The sequence below is a fragment of the Bacillus rossius genome, chromosome 2 (genome assembly GCF_032445375.1).
Source record: "Bacillus rossius redtenbacheri isolate Brsri chromosome 2, Brsri_v3, whole genome shotgun sequence".
NCBI lineage: Eukaryota > Metazoa > Arthropoda > Insecta > Phasmatodea > Bacillidae > Bacillus > Bacillus rossius.
The window spans coordinates 1,190,349-1,208,896 of NC_086331.1; the positions used below are offsets into that span (position 1 = coordinate 1,190,349).

The window sequence follows — 18,548 nt, forward strand, 5'->3', positions numbered from 1 at the left end:
CCCTCGCGCCAGGGTTGACCTCATTACGTTAATTTCTGATCTGATAAGTTAATAAGAGAATTTAATGATGTTAAATTATTATATAAATTATAAAGGCTGAATTAAGGTCATTTGTCCCTTCTATGAATTGAAAGTTATTATATTTAAGAATTATTGTGTTTGAATTTTTTACGTCACACCAGCGACTGTTCGTTTCTTGTCAGATTGTTCTGGTGTGGTTAATGACGCAACACAAGGTTTGAATAATTATGTCATAAGGTCTGATTGATTGATTCAGGCAGAAGGCCGCCAGGGGAACACTCACACGCGTATTTATGTAGTTGCACACGTGAGTGCCCGGGCACTCCTACGTCGCACTTCTGTCAACCGACTTTAAATTACTACGTAATATAGTTTAATAATTAATGTTTGTTTTTATACGTGGTTGATTGAAGTGACGGTCTGTTTATTTGGGGAAGGCCGGGTTCTACCTTAGTTGTTGGTGGCTCGCCTGACTCGGGTGGGTCATGGCTAGGGGCGCGTTCCGTTAGCGGGGTGAATACTGGCGGTTGCAGGTCGGGCTTTAAGGTGGCCTTCGGTCGGACGACATCAACTTCATTCCCCCCTTTTCGACGTTAAAGGAGTATTTCTCACTCTCTTCCAACCTCCCCTCCCTGTACTTACTTCTCTCCAACAGTAAAAAAAAAAGCTCCGCGTACGCAGACCGTGTGACCGTAAGGAGAATCTGATACATTATTTATCACGCCCGGTAATTCTCTACCTCTGTTACGCTCATGCCCGCCTAATACAGCCAGTATCAATCAGTTCAACTGCAGTTCGTCCTGGCCGTGTATTACCACGTACATTGTTGCTGACTGTAATGCTTTGTAGTTAGTATCTTTATAGTAAAATAAGGAATGGATAAGTGCAGGAAAAAGACTTCATTTGTGTGGAATTTTTTCACGGAAAATAATGAGTTTGCTAAGTGTAATTTGTGTAAACAAAAACTGAGTTATAATGCAATACTATTTGTTAAATTATGACTGAACTTGCAAAGTGTTTTTTTTATCGATATTGGCACTGCTATCTGCCTGATGTATCTCAAATGTCTATTGATATAGTATGCTCACTAATGTACCTATCTTTTTTTTATTTTTTATTTTTGATAAAATCCTAATCTTTTAATGTATGAAAACACTAGTTACTAATTGTTTTCGAAAAAAGAAAGTCCATATGTTGATTACATCTGTTATTAGGGTCAACTGAGAATTTATTTGCATTTTCATAGTTGTTAGGTGCACAAATATAAAAATTATATCTTTTATTAATGTACTTTTTAATATTAAAATTTCATTAGTTTTATTATTGAACGAGACGGTGTTTTACCTTTTCTCCCTAGATCATAGATCCACATATCTATCACCTAAGGATGATGGATCTAGAACCAGTGTCCTTGGACTTGTATCGCTATTAGCGTACTAACTAGTCTTCAGTCTTTGCAAGAAGCACGCACTGCGCACTGAGCGTACTTTGATGTGGGACAATAAACAAAACGACTCGTAACAATTTCGCTCTGCGCCTCTCCTTCAACGCCTTCCCCTGCGCTTCCTCCCCTACATCCTTTCCCTTCTTTATCCCTTATTCGTCGTGCCGCTCCCTCCCCTTTCACAAGCTCCGCCCAAGTGACCGTCATCTGCGATCATGTTCTGCGCACATTGGCCGTGGTGGTGTTCAAGGCGAATTCTAAACTGATACTAAAGTACTTGATACTTGAATAGTGTACTCGTTTGCAGTACCTGATATAGGTGTGTTTCAGTTACAAAATAGCGGATTGATACTCTGCGACCCACCTCTAATTTCAGCCGGAAGTTTATGTCTTGGTATTGGACCGAGCGAGGCAGTATTTTTGGTTAGAATTCGTATATTTGTAATTAAGAATTAATTTAGACATGAGTGAACATTCTTATGCAACAGAATTTGATAGTTATCCCATTTGTCAATAACCTATTTCAAACCTGCTTCTCCATTTCGAACAATGACCGACCATGTGTTTTGTGCTGTGATTGGTTGGAATTAACGACTTCTTTGTCAATCATAAACTGGAAAATGTAGTTTTGACTTTATTTTTATTTTTATTTTTTTTATTTTTTTTTTCTCGAACTGACAACAACCACGAACGGGAAACAACCACGAACGACAACAACCACGAACGACAACAACCACGAATGGACAACAACCACGAATCGTGTGCTCGATGTTAAGTCATAATTCTTAAGGAAATCAATCGTAAACCCACCTTAAACCCAGCTTAACGATTGAAAATTAAGAATTAAGACTTAAGACTTAGTCGTGTATTTAGGTACCATATGACTCTATGTAAACTAGTGGAATGGTTTATGATTGTCGTGTGTGAATTTTGACGGGTCGTGTGCGAACCATATGATTACCTAAGACTTAACAGAAATGGTTAAAGCTGGGTTTACGATTGATTTCCTTAAGAATTATAACTTAACATCGAGCACACGATTAAGTCAAAACTACATTATTTTCCAGTTTATGATTGACATAGAAGTCGTTAATTCACAGCACAAAACACATGGTCGGCCATTGTTCGAAATGGAGAAGCAGGTTTGAAATAGGTTATTGACAAATGGGATATCAGTTTTTCGAAATGGATGATGATTACAAATGACAAATATACGAATTCTAACCCAAAATACTGCCTCGCTCGGTCCAATAATAAGACATAAACTTCCAGTTGAAAGGTTCCGATTTGTTGTGATTGGTCGCTTCCCTTAAGTCTTAACGAAAAATATAAAATACAACAATTTCTGTTAAGTCTTAAGTCATCATATGGTTCACACACGACCCGTCAAAATTCACACACGACGATCATAAACCATTCCACTAGTTTACAAAGAGTCATATGGTAAGTACACGACTAAGTCTTAAGTCTTAATTCTTAATTTTCAATCGTAAACCCACCTTAATATTTTATATTTTTCGTTAAGACTTAAGGGAAGCGACCAATCACAATAAACCAGAAGTTTATGTCTTATTATTGGACCGAGTGAGGCAGTATTTTGGGTTAGAATTCGTATATTTGTCATTTGTTCATCATCATCCATTTCGAAAAATTGATATCCCATTTGTCAATAACCTATTTCAAATCTGCTTCTCCGTTTCGAACAATGACCGACCATGTGTTTTGTGCTGTGATTGGTTAGAATTGACGACTTCTATGTCAATCATAAACTGGAAAATGTAGTTTTGACTTAATCGTGTGCTCGATGTTAAGTTATAATTCTTTGACGCCGACCGCCAATGCTCCTCTATGTCGCATAGACCGCTATGCCTCATCAACGTCTCGCAAAGGTGTGTACACCGAACGCGCTCGTGCGCGCAGCAAAGTGTAGTTCGTGCGACGAGGCGAACGCCAGGCAACGAGTGCTACGCCGGCGGAAGGATCCGGCCGGGTGTGGCATATCCTTCCGCCGCACTACAACAAATTAATTTATGTATATTTTTCCACAGGTTTTTATTAAACATTATATTTCATCAATTAATATTTCAGTCCTTTCATGTTTCACTGTGCGCTTTGTCGCGAACCTGGCCGGTTAAGTTTCCCGCGAAATTCACACGTTTCCGCGGGAGGGCTGGCGGGGGAGGGGGTCGCGCGCGGCGACACAGGCAGTGTCCTGCAGGAGCTCCGACAGGCCGGCAGCCTGCGCGCAACACGGAACCATCAACCTTTGCTTTCACCGACATGTAGTTTCAATAGTATAATATCTTCTTAATCTTTTGCGTACAGTTCCACAGTCAGCCTCAATCTACCATGAGGTATTTCACTTAATTAAATCAGTGCTCCAAGATGAGTGTTCTACATAATACGTGAGTACTGTGGGGAGTCTACGAGACTTTGCGTCGGCGCTTCACGCCCCAACTTAGCTTACCGGCTACTTAGTTTTGGCCCGCACGGGGCAGCCAGAAGGCGACACGTGCCACCGAACGTACTAACGAATCAGTTCCTGGGACACATCTAGGTATCACGTAGAGTCGCCGGAGACACGGGCCTACGTGCCACTAGTCCAGTATAAGAAGTGTTATGTAATAGTGAAATGTTTGCTCGTCAAAGTATAATTTGTCATGTTAGAGTTTAGGTATCACCGCTGCACGGTATTGTGCCACCAAATGTACTAACGAATTAGTCCCTGGGACACATCTAGGTATCACGTAGAGTCGCCGGAGACACGGGCCTACGTGTCACTAGCCCAGTATATCAAGTGTTAGGTAATAGTGAAGTGTGTTGTCCGTCAAGATTTAATTCGTCATGTTAGAGTGTTTTTGTAACCGCCGCATCACGTGTATAAGTCCGCCCCTCACGCGCATTAAAATCGTGAGTCGCCACTGAGGAAGTGAGCTGCGCGTGTGACTAGTCGCATTGGGAAAACCGTTACGGCCAGAACGGGCAGCACTATGTTGTAACGCCCCTCGTGCCTCAAAATTAAATTATTTTAAATTAATTAAAAAGAGCCTTGGAAACTTGCTGGGTAAGAATAATAAGAAACATAAAGTTATTGACCAGAGGTGGCACGAGGTGGAGAACAAGACAATTTGGAACTCCCTGACACAATCAACTTGGGAGCTGTTGGATCGTTTAAGGGAAGAAGGTATATCATAAATAAATTAAAAGTAGCTTGGTCTATAGGTTCCCTGTTTTATTTAAAAATGTAAATAATGAATTCTGTTTTCCATTTGATTTGGCATTTGAAAGTTTCCCATTTAATGATACTAACAATATATTTAAGTTTTTCGAGAATGGGCCGGCCCGATATTATTATAACAACACATACTCAACTTTAACAACAAACAATTTCATAAACAAAAATTTATAAGTATCACACCAAAATTTGATTCGTCCAATTATTACATCGATAATTAGTTTTATTCATTCTACATGTTCTTGAGGAAAGCACTGTTCGCTGGTAGGCTATTCATTCGATTAATGTAGTTCGTAGCTAGAAAGGGGGGGATGTTGATTTTACATTACCACCCGGGTCTTCAAAAGATAACGTCGGGTCGCGGAAACATCTCTTCTAACGTGACCCGCAGTGGAGGTGCAGGACCACGAGCTGGGAGCAATTTGTCTCTCCAGCACTTCGACCCTGTCTGAAACCCAAGTCAAATTAAAAACGAATTAGACCTGCTTCCAGACAGTCATACACCGTCGGCGCAAAAGGCCAACAAACGGGAATGTGGGGGAAAAGGCCGGATTACTAACCAAACAGGGTGTAGAGTTCGGAGCTCACTAGGTGTCTCGCGCTGACATCAGGATGCCGCGGACCAAGAAGTCGCGGATGCGCGAACGAAACCAAAAATTTAGAAAAAAAATAAAAAAAATACTAAAACTTTAAAATTAGAGACATGACTTGACCTAATTACTACTACTGACCGACTACTGAACAAATGGGATCACATTCCTTAGAGCAACTGACTACATCTCTTCTGCACACGAATTCGCAATTCCCGCGAAAAGCCTCCTAGTGCAGAGGATGCCGAGAAGACGTGGTCAATAGCCGAGGTCAGAGGACTGAGTGCCGCAATGGCGGACAAAGCTTCTAATTAAATCGGGCGGTGAGGCCCTAGGTCAAAGGAGGGGGAAGGTTCGGTTCTAGGCCGAAAATTTCCGAAGGTGCCCGAGTGGTTGTACGCACGACTTCCGTAGTTCGCGCCAAAGAGCGACTGCTGCGGTCTCTACCGGCAGGTACAGGAAGCAACAAACAATCGACTTCTACAGGTCACGAGGAAGAAGCATAGGGCCATAAGGCGTAGCAGCGCTGCGCTCTGGCGGCGTAAAGGAGAACTAACGGAGGCGGTGAACTGACTCGCCGCCAGGTGTCACGAGCGTAGTCTCAGCTCGCTGGCCACCATGGGTGAAGTTGCTTTTTTCTGCCGCTAGGTGTCGCGGAGGTCTCTTTAGGACCAGGGAGAAGGTCCTTGAAATAGGCCATCGTCTTGGCTAAGTTCATGTCAGGTCACTGCTCCTGGATTTCTCAGAACTAAGGGGGAAGGGTGGGGAAACAAAAGGCGCAACGAAGCTGGGAACAACCGTCCATGGGATACCCGTTCGTGACAAGACTTACTACTCTCAGCAGGTCTCTGAGAAGTAGCAGCTTGCAGCCCAGAAGCTGCTCTATGCAGTTTTGGTCATGAAGAGAAATAATATTACAAACTCGGGACGTGACTGCAGGCGAGAGAAATTTTAAGCTGGTTGCCAGCCAAGTATTAGATCTGCAAAATATCAGATACGTCTCTGGGAAAGGTGCTTCAGACTACTGGCACAAAGTTTAAACACGAGGCGTACACCGGCCTAACAAAAAGTAAATCGCCCCCTTGTAACCAAATAAAATTAGAAAAATAAAATTTCCAAAATTAATTTAAAATTATAGTAAAAATTTAAAAGGGTGTCGAAATGCCTAATTTCCAGCATAATGTATAGGGCTGTACCGTAATAAATTCATCAAATATCCTCCAGAAACTTTGTGTTCTTCTTCAGGCGTCCCGAGTGGCCATAACAGCTCGGGGGGTCCTGGTGCGTTAACCCCTACCTCTAGCCACAAGGCCGAACCCTCCCTGAGATCTCGAACCCAAGCAAAAATCACATTAAAATCATAGGAGGTAGCGGGGACGGCGTCATCTTAAGGAAATCAATCGTAAACCCAGCTTTACGTCACAACGAATCCTCAAAAGTCCGAAGAACATATAAGTGAATAGAGAAGTTATAAAGTTGAAATAAAAATAATGTTGATATGACTGACTTGCGCGAAGAAAAATTATGTGTAAAAAATAAATTTTATTTCTATAAATTAAAAAAAAAATCACTGAACATATATTTCATTATGAAAATAATATTATTGTGAATGAAATTTTAACATTTTCAAAAAATTAAAAATGCACAAATATCATAACAACTTAAAAAATTTATATCCAGTACTATAATTTATTATTTAATTTAAAAATTGAAAAGTTGGAGATACCTTAGACAGTAATAGCTTTGATATTGTAACTTGGTTACAAATATATTTGATGGAGATAATTGGAAGTCAATTTCCGTCCAATTCTACTCCTCCAACTCTATATTTGACAGTGTGACGGCTTCAAGGAAATTTTAATGTGTTTTTTATACTCTTTTTTGTGCGAGAGTGATGCTATTTCCACTCCCACAACTAATCTTAGCATTTTAAAATATGAGTAAAAATATTTTGTAATTCTTTGAATTAACATTTTAAACATGAAATTAAGTATTTTCCTAGTGTGTTGTTAGTAAGTGTTAAACCAGGCTGTGTCTATATTTTGAATGCACTATACGCATCTAGTATATAAATAAAATTGTGAAACACATTAAAAATTAAATATGATTTAGTAATTTTCAAAATCGTTGTTTCTAATACCAGCTGTTTAAGACTTGTAGCCTATTTACTTACATGTGAATTTAGAAGTTAGAAGTTGTAAAATGTATATAGGTACCTACCACTTAAACATGTAGGCTATGTCTGCACTTTGACCTTCAGAAAAAACATTAAAGCAAATTAAAATTTTATTTGTGAGCAGAAAGAAAAAAAAACACAATTTATTCTCGTGCGATGAGTAATTGTTAGCATATAATTACAATAATATATAAAACATATAATATAAATGTTGGGTGAATGCAGTTTAGAAAATAATACATTGGCCAATAACAAGTAAATACTGATGTATTTTACTACACATGTGCTCTGCTAAGTGGTCCTTAAATGAAAACACCAGGAAATATTCCTGTGTACTGGTGAGTCTGTGATATTTTGTGGCCATCGAGAATTCAGTAAGACAATACACTTGGTATTTTGAGACTTTCCCTTTTTATATTTTTTGTGTGGATTACAAACAATAGTTTTTTTGGTTTACCAAAATCTTCTCTGATCACAGCACAAGATTAGCAAGGTAATACTTTGACATTAACGATAACTATCCACAGGAGGTGAAAGCATTTTTTTTGTAACTTAATGCTATAGGACATGAGTTGCTTACCCAACATTGAAAAATTAAGAAAAAAAATGTTGATTCATGTGCTGTTTTGTTCGAAAGATTTCTGCGCCAACTTTCATTAGAGAAGTTCCTTCAAACATGATCACGAAATTTTTTCCAGCTGAAGAAAGGATGGCCCTTTTTTTTACTCCTTATATATCCATCATAAGTCAATCAAACCACATTAGCTTCTTTGTTTTCCTCTATTTGCTGGAGTGTTTTGTTTCGGGTCTCAGGCAGATATTTAAGTAAAAATATAAATCCCAGAAAAGAAACCACACCATACGTTATAAAAGTGTAAGCTTTGCCCAGTGATGAAAGTAGCATGGGCCCAGTTTTTACTACAGTGAAGAACACAACGAACGCAAAACACGACGAAAGTCCACTTCCAACGGCCCGTGTGGACGCAGAGAAAAGTTCACCGGTCATGATCCAAGGCAAGGGAACCAATCCAATACCAGTAGTCCAGATATAGAGATTCAGCAGCAGCACTGGTATCCAAGTGAATTTCATTTCTTTTTCCGAAGAGTTTTGCAACGAAAAGTACACGCCTAACAATATCAACGTGAGAGCTGTTCCGAGAGCAGAAAAAATTGCAAGTGGCCTCCTTCCACGATGTCTCAGTAGCCAGCATGTGAGAACAGAAACCAGTATTCGCATGGCATCCAGCACGATCGTTGCCAAATACTCATCCAGTCCAGAGCCAATATCCTCTAGAAGTGTCACCGTGTAAAATATGATAGTGTTTATGCCACTAAACTGTTGGATAAAAAAGAAAACGAGAAGAATAAAAAGTGGTTTTTGGAAAGACAGTTGTAACAGGTCTTTCCATTTTACTTTCATGCCATGTGATTTATTTCTAGCAGTTGTGTTTCTTGCAGTGTTTTGAGCTTCGTGTTTCAGGAGCAACTGTTTCAGCTCGTGCATTTCCCCGTCGCCACTTCCTCTGTACCACTCGAAGGAGCTCTTCGCCTCGGGAACTCGCATCTGCGCCAGCAGGTGCGGGGGTGTCTCGGGCACCGGCGACATCAGCAGCAGGCTGATGAAGGGGAACACCGCGCATGCAGCAGCTACCGACTGCCAGCTGCACACGGTGCCCAGCAATTGGGTCATGAATATGCCGACTGGGATCCCCAGGTTGGAGGCGGCCAGCAGGAACCCCCGGTACTTGGGCGAGGACGTTTCTGCGATGAAGACGGTGGCCACGGGGGTGCTGAGCCCCACGTACAGGCCGGTGAGGAAGCGGCCCGCATACAGCATGGGCACGTCGTGAGCGAGCGCGATGACGACCCAGCCGACCACGGCTGGCACGCTGAACACTTGCAGGCTCCTACGTCTCCCGACTTTGTCCATCAGCATGGAGATGAATACACACCCAATAGCCATTGCAACGACAGCTATACTGGCTGAAAAGAAACAGGCACGAGGTAAAAGAGACAAAATAAATCCAAATATGAAATGTTATAATATTTGTGAAAGTTTTGAACATCAACTAGAGGGTAGCCTATTAATTAAATTTTTAAATTTGTTACTATAAACTCTATGTAAGACACAACAAACAAGAGTAGGTAGGAGAGAAAAATGTACGGCTGATTGCGGTGTACCGGCCACCAGGGCAAGGGGATGAAGCCATACGGGAGGTGCAGGACAGGTTGGACATGCTAGGGGAAGGCAAGTGGGTGATAGTGGCGGGGGATCTGAACATGCCAGGGGTGGCATGGGAAAAGGGGCCGGAGGGGATGGGGTCAAGGGAACAGAGATGGGCATCTCAACTGGCAAACAGAGGACTGGAGCAGGTGGTGACTGAAAGCACCAGAAAAGGTGCCAGGAGAGGAGAGCAGGATGACGGGAACCTGTTGGATGTGATACTTGTGAGACCAATGGAGGCGGTCAGGGGAAGTGTGGTAATGGAGGGCATCAGTGATCACAGGATCCCAGTAGTGGAGTTAGACGTGGGCTGGAGGGAGAAAAGGGTAAGGAGGGGAAACGTGGTAAACTGTTGGGGTAAGGCTGATAGAGTGGGGGCAGAGGCATTCCTGAAGGGGGAATACAGTAGATGGGTAGATATAGAGGACCTCGAAGGTAGATGGGCTGCCTTAAGAAATATTCTGCTGCAGATGGCTACACGTTTTGTACCTCAGAGGAGGGTAGGCCAAGGAGGTGACCCTCCCTACTATGGAAGGGAGTTGAAAGTGTTGAAAAGGAAATGTAGGAGGCTGCATGCGAGGGCAAGGAAGCTTGGGGGAGAGGAGATAGAGGCGGAAATGAAGGCGCTTGGGAAGGAACTAGGGAGGAAATCGCGGGAAGCAAGGGATGCTTACATGGAACAGCTGATGGGGGAAGGGGGGACGGTAAATGGGACGGAGCTCTACAGATACATAAGAAGAGTGAAGGGTGAGGAGGGAATAGGGGTTCTCCGAGGAGGAGGGGGGCAGGAATATACAGAGGACAGGGAAAAGGCAGACTTACTGCAGGAGCAATATCTGGCAGTATTTACAAAGGGGGAGGCATGGGAGGGTAAAGAGGACGACAGTTTAATGGGCAGGAAGGCCTTTGAGCTGCGACTGACAGATGTAATTAAGGTGATCAGGAGGTTGAAAGGGAGAAAGGCAGCTGGGCCAGATGGTATAGGGAATAGTCATTTGAAGTTGGGTGATAGGGAGATTGGGAAGTACCTGTTGGAGGTTTTCAAGCAGTCTCTGGAGGAGGGGAAACTACCAATGGAATGGAAGGAGGCAGTGGTAGTTCCCATCTACAAGGGGGGAAATGATAAGGCGGAGCCAGGAAGTTACAGGCCGGTCAGTTTGACATCCTGTGTAGGAAAAGTGATGGAGAGGTTGGTAGGAAGGTACGTAAAGGGGGAAATGGAAGATCTGGGGTGGGTGGATAACAGGCAGCATGGATTCAGGATGGGGTTCTCATGCGAGACCCAGATGGCTGGGCTGTTGGAAGACCTGGTGGAAGCGGTGGACGGGGGGAAGCAGATAGATGCAATCTTTATAGATTTTGAAAAGGCGTTTGATAAGGTCCCCCATAGGAGGTTAATGGAAAAGGTTGAGTTGCTGGTGAGGGATGGAAGGGTGGTAAACTGGGTGGGTGATTTCCTGAGGAATAGAAGACAAAGAGTGAGAGTGGGTGAGGAAAGCTCCGAGGAGGGGGAAGTGACGTCGGGGGTGCCACAGGGGAGTGTGCTGGGGCCTCTGTTGTTCACAATTATGATAAACGATCTGGGGGAGGGCATGAAAGCCAGATGGAGGCTATTTGCAGATGACTGTGTAGTGTATGAGGTTGTGGGGGAAGGGGGATGTTTAGCAGAGGACTTGATAAGGTTGGAGCAATGGACGGAGAAAAATGGAATGTCCTTGAATGTTGGTAAGACAAAAGTTGTCAGATTTACAAAGAGGAGGAAAGTCACACGAAATGTATATTACTGGAAGGGGCAGGAGATAAGAGAGGCAGCAGGATATAAGTACCTGGGGGTGACACTGAAAAATGACCTAGGATGGGCGGAGCACATAGAGGGGGTGGTCAGGAGGGGAAGGCAGGTGCTGGGGTTGCTTGGTAGGACCCTGCAGGGAGCTGGGAGGAGGACAAAGGAGAAGGCATACTCCACATTGGTCAGGCCAATGTTGGAGTATGCGGCGGCGGTCTGGGACCCCTACCTGGTGACTGAGGTGAAGGAGCTGGAAGGGGTGCAGCGCAGAGCGGCTAGGTGGGTGATGGGAATGTGGAGAAGGAGGGAGGGGCAGGATGGGAAACTGCATAGCCCAACGGAAATGATTAAGGAGTTGGGGTGGGAAACGTTACAGAGGAGAAGAAGAGTGGAAAGGTTGGTCAGGATGTTCAAGGTGCTGAAGGGGGAAGGGGGATGGGGGCAATTGGGAAGCAAAGTACATAGAGGGGAGTACAGAGGACGAAGAGACCACAGATGTAAGCTCCAGAGGGTGTGGAGGCGGACAGAGAGAGGGCGGAACACCTTCCTGGTGAGGACGGGGAGGGAGTGGAATGGGCTGGGGGAGGAAATGGTGGAGGTCAGGGATGGGAGGGAGCTGAGGAGAAAGCTGATGGAGGGGGGGGGGAGAGGGGAGTGAGTGGGAGTTCTTGCCACCGGGTGAAAGCCCAATTGCAGGTTAAGTAATAATAATAATAATAATAAAAACAAAATTACAAAAAATGAAATTTTATAAATATTTTTGTTTTCCTTCTTACAGTTTTAAGCACCTCGTATAAAAAATACGATACCTACAGAGAATATTGTTATTAAAGGAGTGAAGGTATAAACATATAGACTAAAGACGACCTTCAAGGCAAAGTCGGGTCCAAATCACTCAATGCTGCTAATTCGCTGTTCGTAAATAACGAATCGCGTTCTAGATTGGGCGACACATGAGCACGATACATGCGTTCAAACGGCCTCCTGAACCTTACAAAATAAACTTACAGAAGTAGCAAACAGGCAAAGGAATCAGCTATGGTTATTGCAAGGAACCACTTCAGCTTTTTCCTGAATTTATTTTGGAAAAATTTTAAAAATTGAAGCATAGATGGCTGTTGTGTTTCGAATCCCCTATACACCACTTAACATGGTCTTCTGCAATGCACGGATCACTTAACACCATCAATGCAGAATGCATTTGCAAAACAGTAAGTTGTACAAATCAATCGAATGTATGTGTACGATGAGACCACGAAAATAGTTTTGTTTTATTTTTCTCCAAATTGATACCATTTAATTCTATCCTGAGGAATGCCAAGAGAGTCTAAACCGACTGAATTGTTTCTCCTCCACATGTCTTTATCAGTACATAAAATTGGCCAATCCTACTGTCAGAATCAAATTATTCATTTTTATTTTTCAGGCTGAAATCATTCCAGATTATAAGTATATAATAGTTCCACCGATGCCTGGCTTCTGGCTGTGGAGCCAGATCCGTATGGCGCTAGCTACGACATACATTTTCGACAGTATAATTCGCAATCAAGTCACTACTTTGTTACTGCGCAGGCCGCGTCGTCTCTCTACTTCAATACACTCTAGTGTAATGATGTAGAGTAGGTGCTCTTCTGAAAAATATTAAAATGTTGGTAATAACATTTTTGAGTATGTACTACCTACGGTACTTCACCACAAAAAATAAGCAGTTACGTATTTCAAACATCGATTGCATAGACCAACCAACAGTTTATACCAATATGAAGTATTTTAAAAGTAGCCAACCTAATCTTACCTACTGTCCAAAAAGGTAAACTTCGGTTAAACAAAATGAAAGATAGTAATTCCATTTAAAAGATTTTGAAATTGAAGGCAAGAAACTGAAATATTGAAAATTCAGAATATAATTTAATTATACTCTTATAAAAGTTCACCCTGTTGTGACCATGCGTTTGGTCACGAGATGTTTGTTTTAATAATCTACATTAAAAACATTGAAGCTCATGAGATAAAAATTTAACCTTACCTGTTTACCATGTGAAATCAACACAGCTTGTGACATCACAAGTCATAGATCGGCTGCTGCTGTGTGTTGTAAAAACCAGAGACTAAGTAGAGGGAGCCTTCCAAAAAAGCTTCCATTTCATAGAACCGGAAGACCCGCCTGTGTATCAATTGTTTGGACTACAAGGAATAACGTTCTAGAACTTTCTATAACCGTCCCAGAGTTCTGTTTCATCCTAGAAAATTTTAGAGCCAATAGCTTTGTGTGTGTATGTTTGTTTGGGGGGGGGGGGGGGGAGGGGGGAAGGAATTTAGGGTATAAACATTCGAAGTTTTAGGTAGTCAGTGTGGAGCAACAAGGACCATCAAGAAGACACCACCATAGATCAATGACATCAGATATATATATATATATATATATATATATATATAGAGAGAGAGAGAGATAGAGGCATGAGAGTATGAAGGTCATTAAAGAGCTAAGTATAAGTCTTGTGTTTATTTTCTTTAATGGCCAGTTTTTTTTCTAAGTCTGAATGTCTACTGTTGTAGATACTTGTATTTTTCACTAATGTTCCTGACACCTTTTTTTCCTTGGAACTTTTTGTGTATGATGCACCGGGTAAAGTAAAAGTAAGTTTTTGGTTATGGTGCTTATTATACTACTAGTCTCCTTTCTCTCTGCACTTGTTTGCACCTTCCTGCACCTTTTGTAGGCTATTTACTTATGGTGGACATATTTGTTTCAGATAAGTAAAAATAAATTAACGCTCCAAAACCTTGGAATTATTGTCATGAGTAAAATTATATTGATATTTTTCAGAGTTTCAGAATCCACCGCTCTCACCTCAAAACATTTGTGTACAGGAAATCATGAGACAATGTAATTTCAGGTTAAATTAAAATTGCTGCAATAAAACTTCGTTGCACCTGAAAAATTAATATATATCTGAATATATATTTAGTATTGCTTATGGAAGGTTTGTTCCTGTATATATATATATATATATATATATATATATATAGAGAGAGAGAGAGAGAGAGAGAGAGATAGAGGCATGAGAGTATGAAGGTCATTAAAGAGCTAAGTGTAAGTCTTGTGTTTATTTTCTTTAATGGCCAGTTTTTTTTCTAAGTCTGAATGTCTACTGTTGTAGATACTTGTATTTTTCACTAATGTTCCTGACACCTTTTTTCCTTGGAACTTTTTGTGTATGATGCACCGGGTAAAGTAAAAGTAAGTTTTTGGTTATGGTGCTCATTATACTACTAGTCTCCTTTCTCTCTGCACTTGTTTGCACCTTCCTGCACCTTTTGTAGGCTATTTACTTATGGTGGACATATTTGTTTCAGATAAGTAAAAATAAATTAACGCTCCAAAACCTTGGAATTATTGTCATGAGTAAAATTATATTGATATTTTCAGAGTTTCAGAATCCACCGCTCTCACCTCAAAACATTTGTGTACAGGAAATCATGAGACAATGTAATTTCAGGTTAAATTAAAATTGCTGCAATAAAACTTCGTTGCACCTGAAAAATTAATATATATCTGAATATATATTTTAGTATTGCTTATGGAAGGTTTGTTCCTGTATATATATATATATATATATATATATATATATATATATATATATATTGCAATTGAATAAATATAAGTGTTTCTTCCAAACTTACTTGTTTTGCCTTGTTAATGTTCTGCCACCTTCTAAAGTTTTCTGTATTTAGGTTATTCCCTCTGATATTTTTCACATTTAATATGCAGGTTAGGCCCCATCTGGGCATGCAAGTGTTTACCTTGTGAGTTGGTAAAAGAGCTGGTGCTTGCAGCACGTGTTTGGGACCAGGCGGGATCGGCCTCGCAGTAATTTGGGATGTGTTTGCCGAGACCTCTGGCGGTGCTCACCTATCCACGAGGACGAGCTTTCTGTGAGCGCGATGCCGGACTGTGTGGCATTGCCGAACTGTGTGGCGTTGCCGGACTGCGTGGCGTTGCAGCTCTGCGTGGCGTTGCAGGTCTGAGTGGCGTTGCAGGTCTGCGTGGCGTTGAGCTGGGGCAGCAGTATGGCCGAGTAGCCGGCCGTCATGCCCGAGCTCAGCACGGACACAGTGGGGCCAGCCGCCGCGAGCAGCTACAGACAGACAGCACTCACTCCTGCCAACCGCTCCGGACTCCAAACAGGGGCGCAAATCTGCAGGAATCGCAGTTGGGCCACGCGTGGGGCTCACCAATACAAGTCTTTCTGGATCGGGTGCTTGTATGTTGTATACTGCCCATAGTTTGGCCCATATGCATGCAATAAGCATAATATATTTAAAATTACAAAAGTTTTCCATAAAATTTGTTTTGACATTGTTATGTTTATCAAACTGCAACGTGCGCCTCGGCATTCACACGCCCGCCGGCTCATCCCCTTCCCTCGTTCCCCTTAAAGCCCCCCTCCCTCCATCCCTGTGACGTCCGCGTGACGTAGGCGCCTCCTTCCAGGCCTACTGAGTGCGACACTAGCGCCATCTGGAAATTTTATATATAGGGCTGTAATTATTTTGCTCGTTCTGTTCTGTTCCGGGAGCGATCGCCGTGAGGGGTGCTTCGGCGTCGCGCCGTGTTACTCATGGCTAGGAGGTGTTCTCTGGTCGGTGTCTTACTTTTTTTTCCCTTGATAATTCTGTAGTTTGCCTTCTGCGTCATGTTTGGCTTGCCTCCTTGTGGCCTCATAAAGTAATGTTTACTGGACACCGAATTTGTTTCGTAATTTTCTGGTTTGCATTGCCAGTGTGTTTCACCTTGTGCTTTTCTTTGATTTTGTTTTTTTGCATTCGACCCATTTTCCGTTAGGGCGTTTGCCGTTTTTCTCCGCCGCACCTCTCACGTCCGGACAGACAGCATTCTACCTGCTATTGCTTGATTTAAATAACGTTAGCACATAACATTTGTATATTGGCTATTTGTATTGCTCACCAGTACCTGTTTACGTAATTCTTTCTTTCGTAATTCTTGTTATGTGTTGCCTCTCCACATTCATATGGGGCTTGATTTAAAGAATAATAAATTGTGTATTTTTGTATTTCTGATATTTACGCTTATTTCTTTAGGGGTTGCACAACACGTCCGGCACTCTGCCTGTCCCTTCACAAGGGCCATTGGTTTTTTTTTTTTTTTTATGTTTCTAATTGTTAACGTCATTGAGGTAAAGTGAGGTAGGTTTCCCCTTCCCCTTCATGATACTTCAAAACCTTTCTCATAGGCACAATTTTGTATGCGCAAGCGGGCCAGTGCCCCCCCTCCCCCCCCCCCCCCGGGGATCCACGCACATGATATTACGTGTTAGCTAGCGGAACAATTTGTTATATTATTATTTTTCCAACAAATAACTTTGATTGGAAAGAAAATGCTTAGCTAAATTAGAAATTTTGAACATTTCTTTAGTGTCACCCGAACCACCACCAATTTACTTAGTGATCCTACCTTTGTTCCGATGTTACAGTGTGCTTGTATTTGTTGAAACTTCCTAATAAACACGTTTAAATATTTATTATTTTTTCGATTTGTTAATACCAGTCAAAATTAAAGTGAAAATGAGTTTGCAAGTCTTTAAATTAACCAGAAGTACGTGAGAAGCACACAGATTTGGTTACTTGTGTACCTGCTTTCTTCACTTCCAGTTTGGACAGCACTCATGACGTCACTTCCGGAGAGAGTACGCACAAGTGTACACTACAGTACACTACAGTACACTACAGTACACTACAGTACACTACAGTACACTACAGTACACTACAGTACACTACAGTACACTACAGTACACTACAGTACACTACAGTACACTACAGTACACTACAGTACACTACAGTACACTACAGTACACTACAGTACACTACAGTACACTACAGTACACTACAGTACACTACAGTACACTACAGTACACTACAGTACACTACAGTACACTACAGTACACTACAGTACACTACAGTACACTACAGTACACTACAGTACACTACAGTACACTACAGTACACTACAGTACACTACAGTACACTACAGTACACTACAGTACACTACAGTACACTACAGTACACTACAGTACACTACAGTACACTACAGTACACTACAGTACACTACAGTACACTACAGTACACTACGGTCGAGTGCGGACACGGCCCGAGTATGGATCACGCCGCACGCAAAGCTACTCAGTGAGATTTCTCTGGACCCAACATTGAATGCCGGGTGTGCGAATGGATCTGTCATAAAACGTCTCTCATGGCGGATGAAGAGGGTACGTACGTTGTTGACGTTATTAGAACTTATACTAGAATCAAAATAGCGCGAATATTATCAACCAATCATGCTCGACACATCTAAGACATAAGCGCGAAGAAAATGGCGAACGTGGCAGACTTCCCGATTAGAAATATTTCCTATTTCCTTGGCGTCGCGGGCAGGCGATACTGAAATGCCTGTCAGGATTTTGTTTTCGAAAGATGGTTAAACTGGTGCACTGTAATTATATAATTATTATATTATTATACTTGTAATTTAATTAAAGGTTTTTTTACTAAATTAATCTGTACAATCTCTTAAATGTGTTTACGCACAGTGTTTTTTTTACAATTGAATGTCAAATTTGAATTAAATAAATTACTATCTCAAACATATGTATATATATATATATATATATATATATATACATATGTTTGAGATAGTAATTTATTTAATTCAAATTTGACATTCAATTGTAAAAAAACACATTTAAGAGATTTTACAGATTAATTTAGTAAAAAAACCTTTAATTAAATTACAAGTATAATAATATAATAATTATATAATTACAGTGCACCAGTTATATATATATATATATATATATATATATATATATATATATATATAACATTCCATCATTGATGGCTGTCGTATGTTTGGTGCGTATGTAAGATCATGCAATGGTTTAAATGTGGTTGTCGCACAGGAACAAACCATAGCTTCACCAAGAAGAACACGCGGAAAACAGTATACATTTACAGTAGATGGAGAATACAAGAGCCACTATATTTTGATTTTACCA

General features: G+C 41.4%; 1 protein-coding gene across 1 annotated transcript in view; it reads right to left on the bottom strand.

Annotated features, from left to right (window-relative positions):
- Positions 1 to 7,563: 7,563 nt before the first annotated feature.
- The window catches only part of LOC134529895 (facilitated trehalose transporter Tret1-2 homolog), a 31,446-nt gene continuing 20,461 nt past the window's right edge, over positions 7,564 to 18,548 (bottom strand). Inside the window, exons 4-5 of the mRNA XM_063364453.1 lie at positions 15,390 to 15,615; positions 7,564 to 9,449 (exon numbers count right to left, since the gene is read on the bottom strand). Coding sequence (XP_063220523.1) covers positions 8,218 to 9,449; positions 15,390 to 15,615 — 1,458 coding nt within the window. The 3' untranslated portion in view covers positions 7,564 to 8,217. The remainder of the gene's footprint in view (positions 9,450 to 15,389; positions 15,616 to 18,548) is intronic.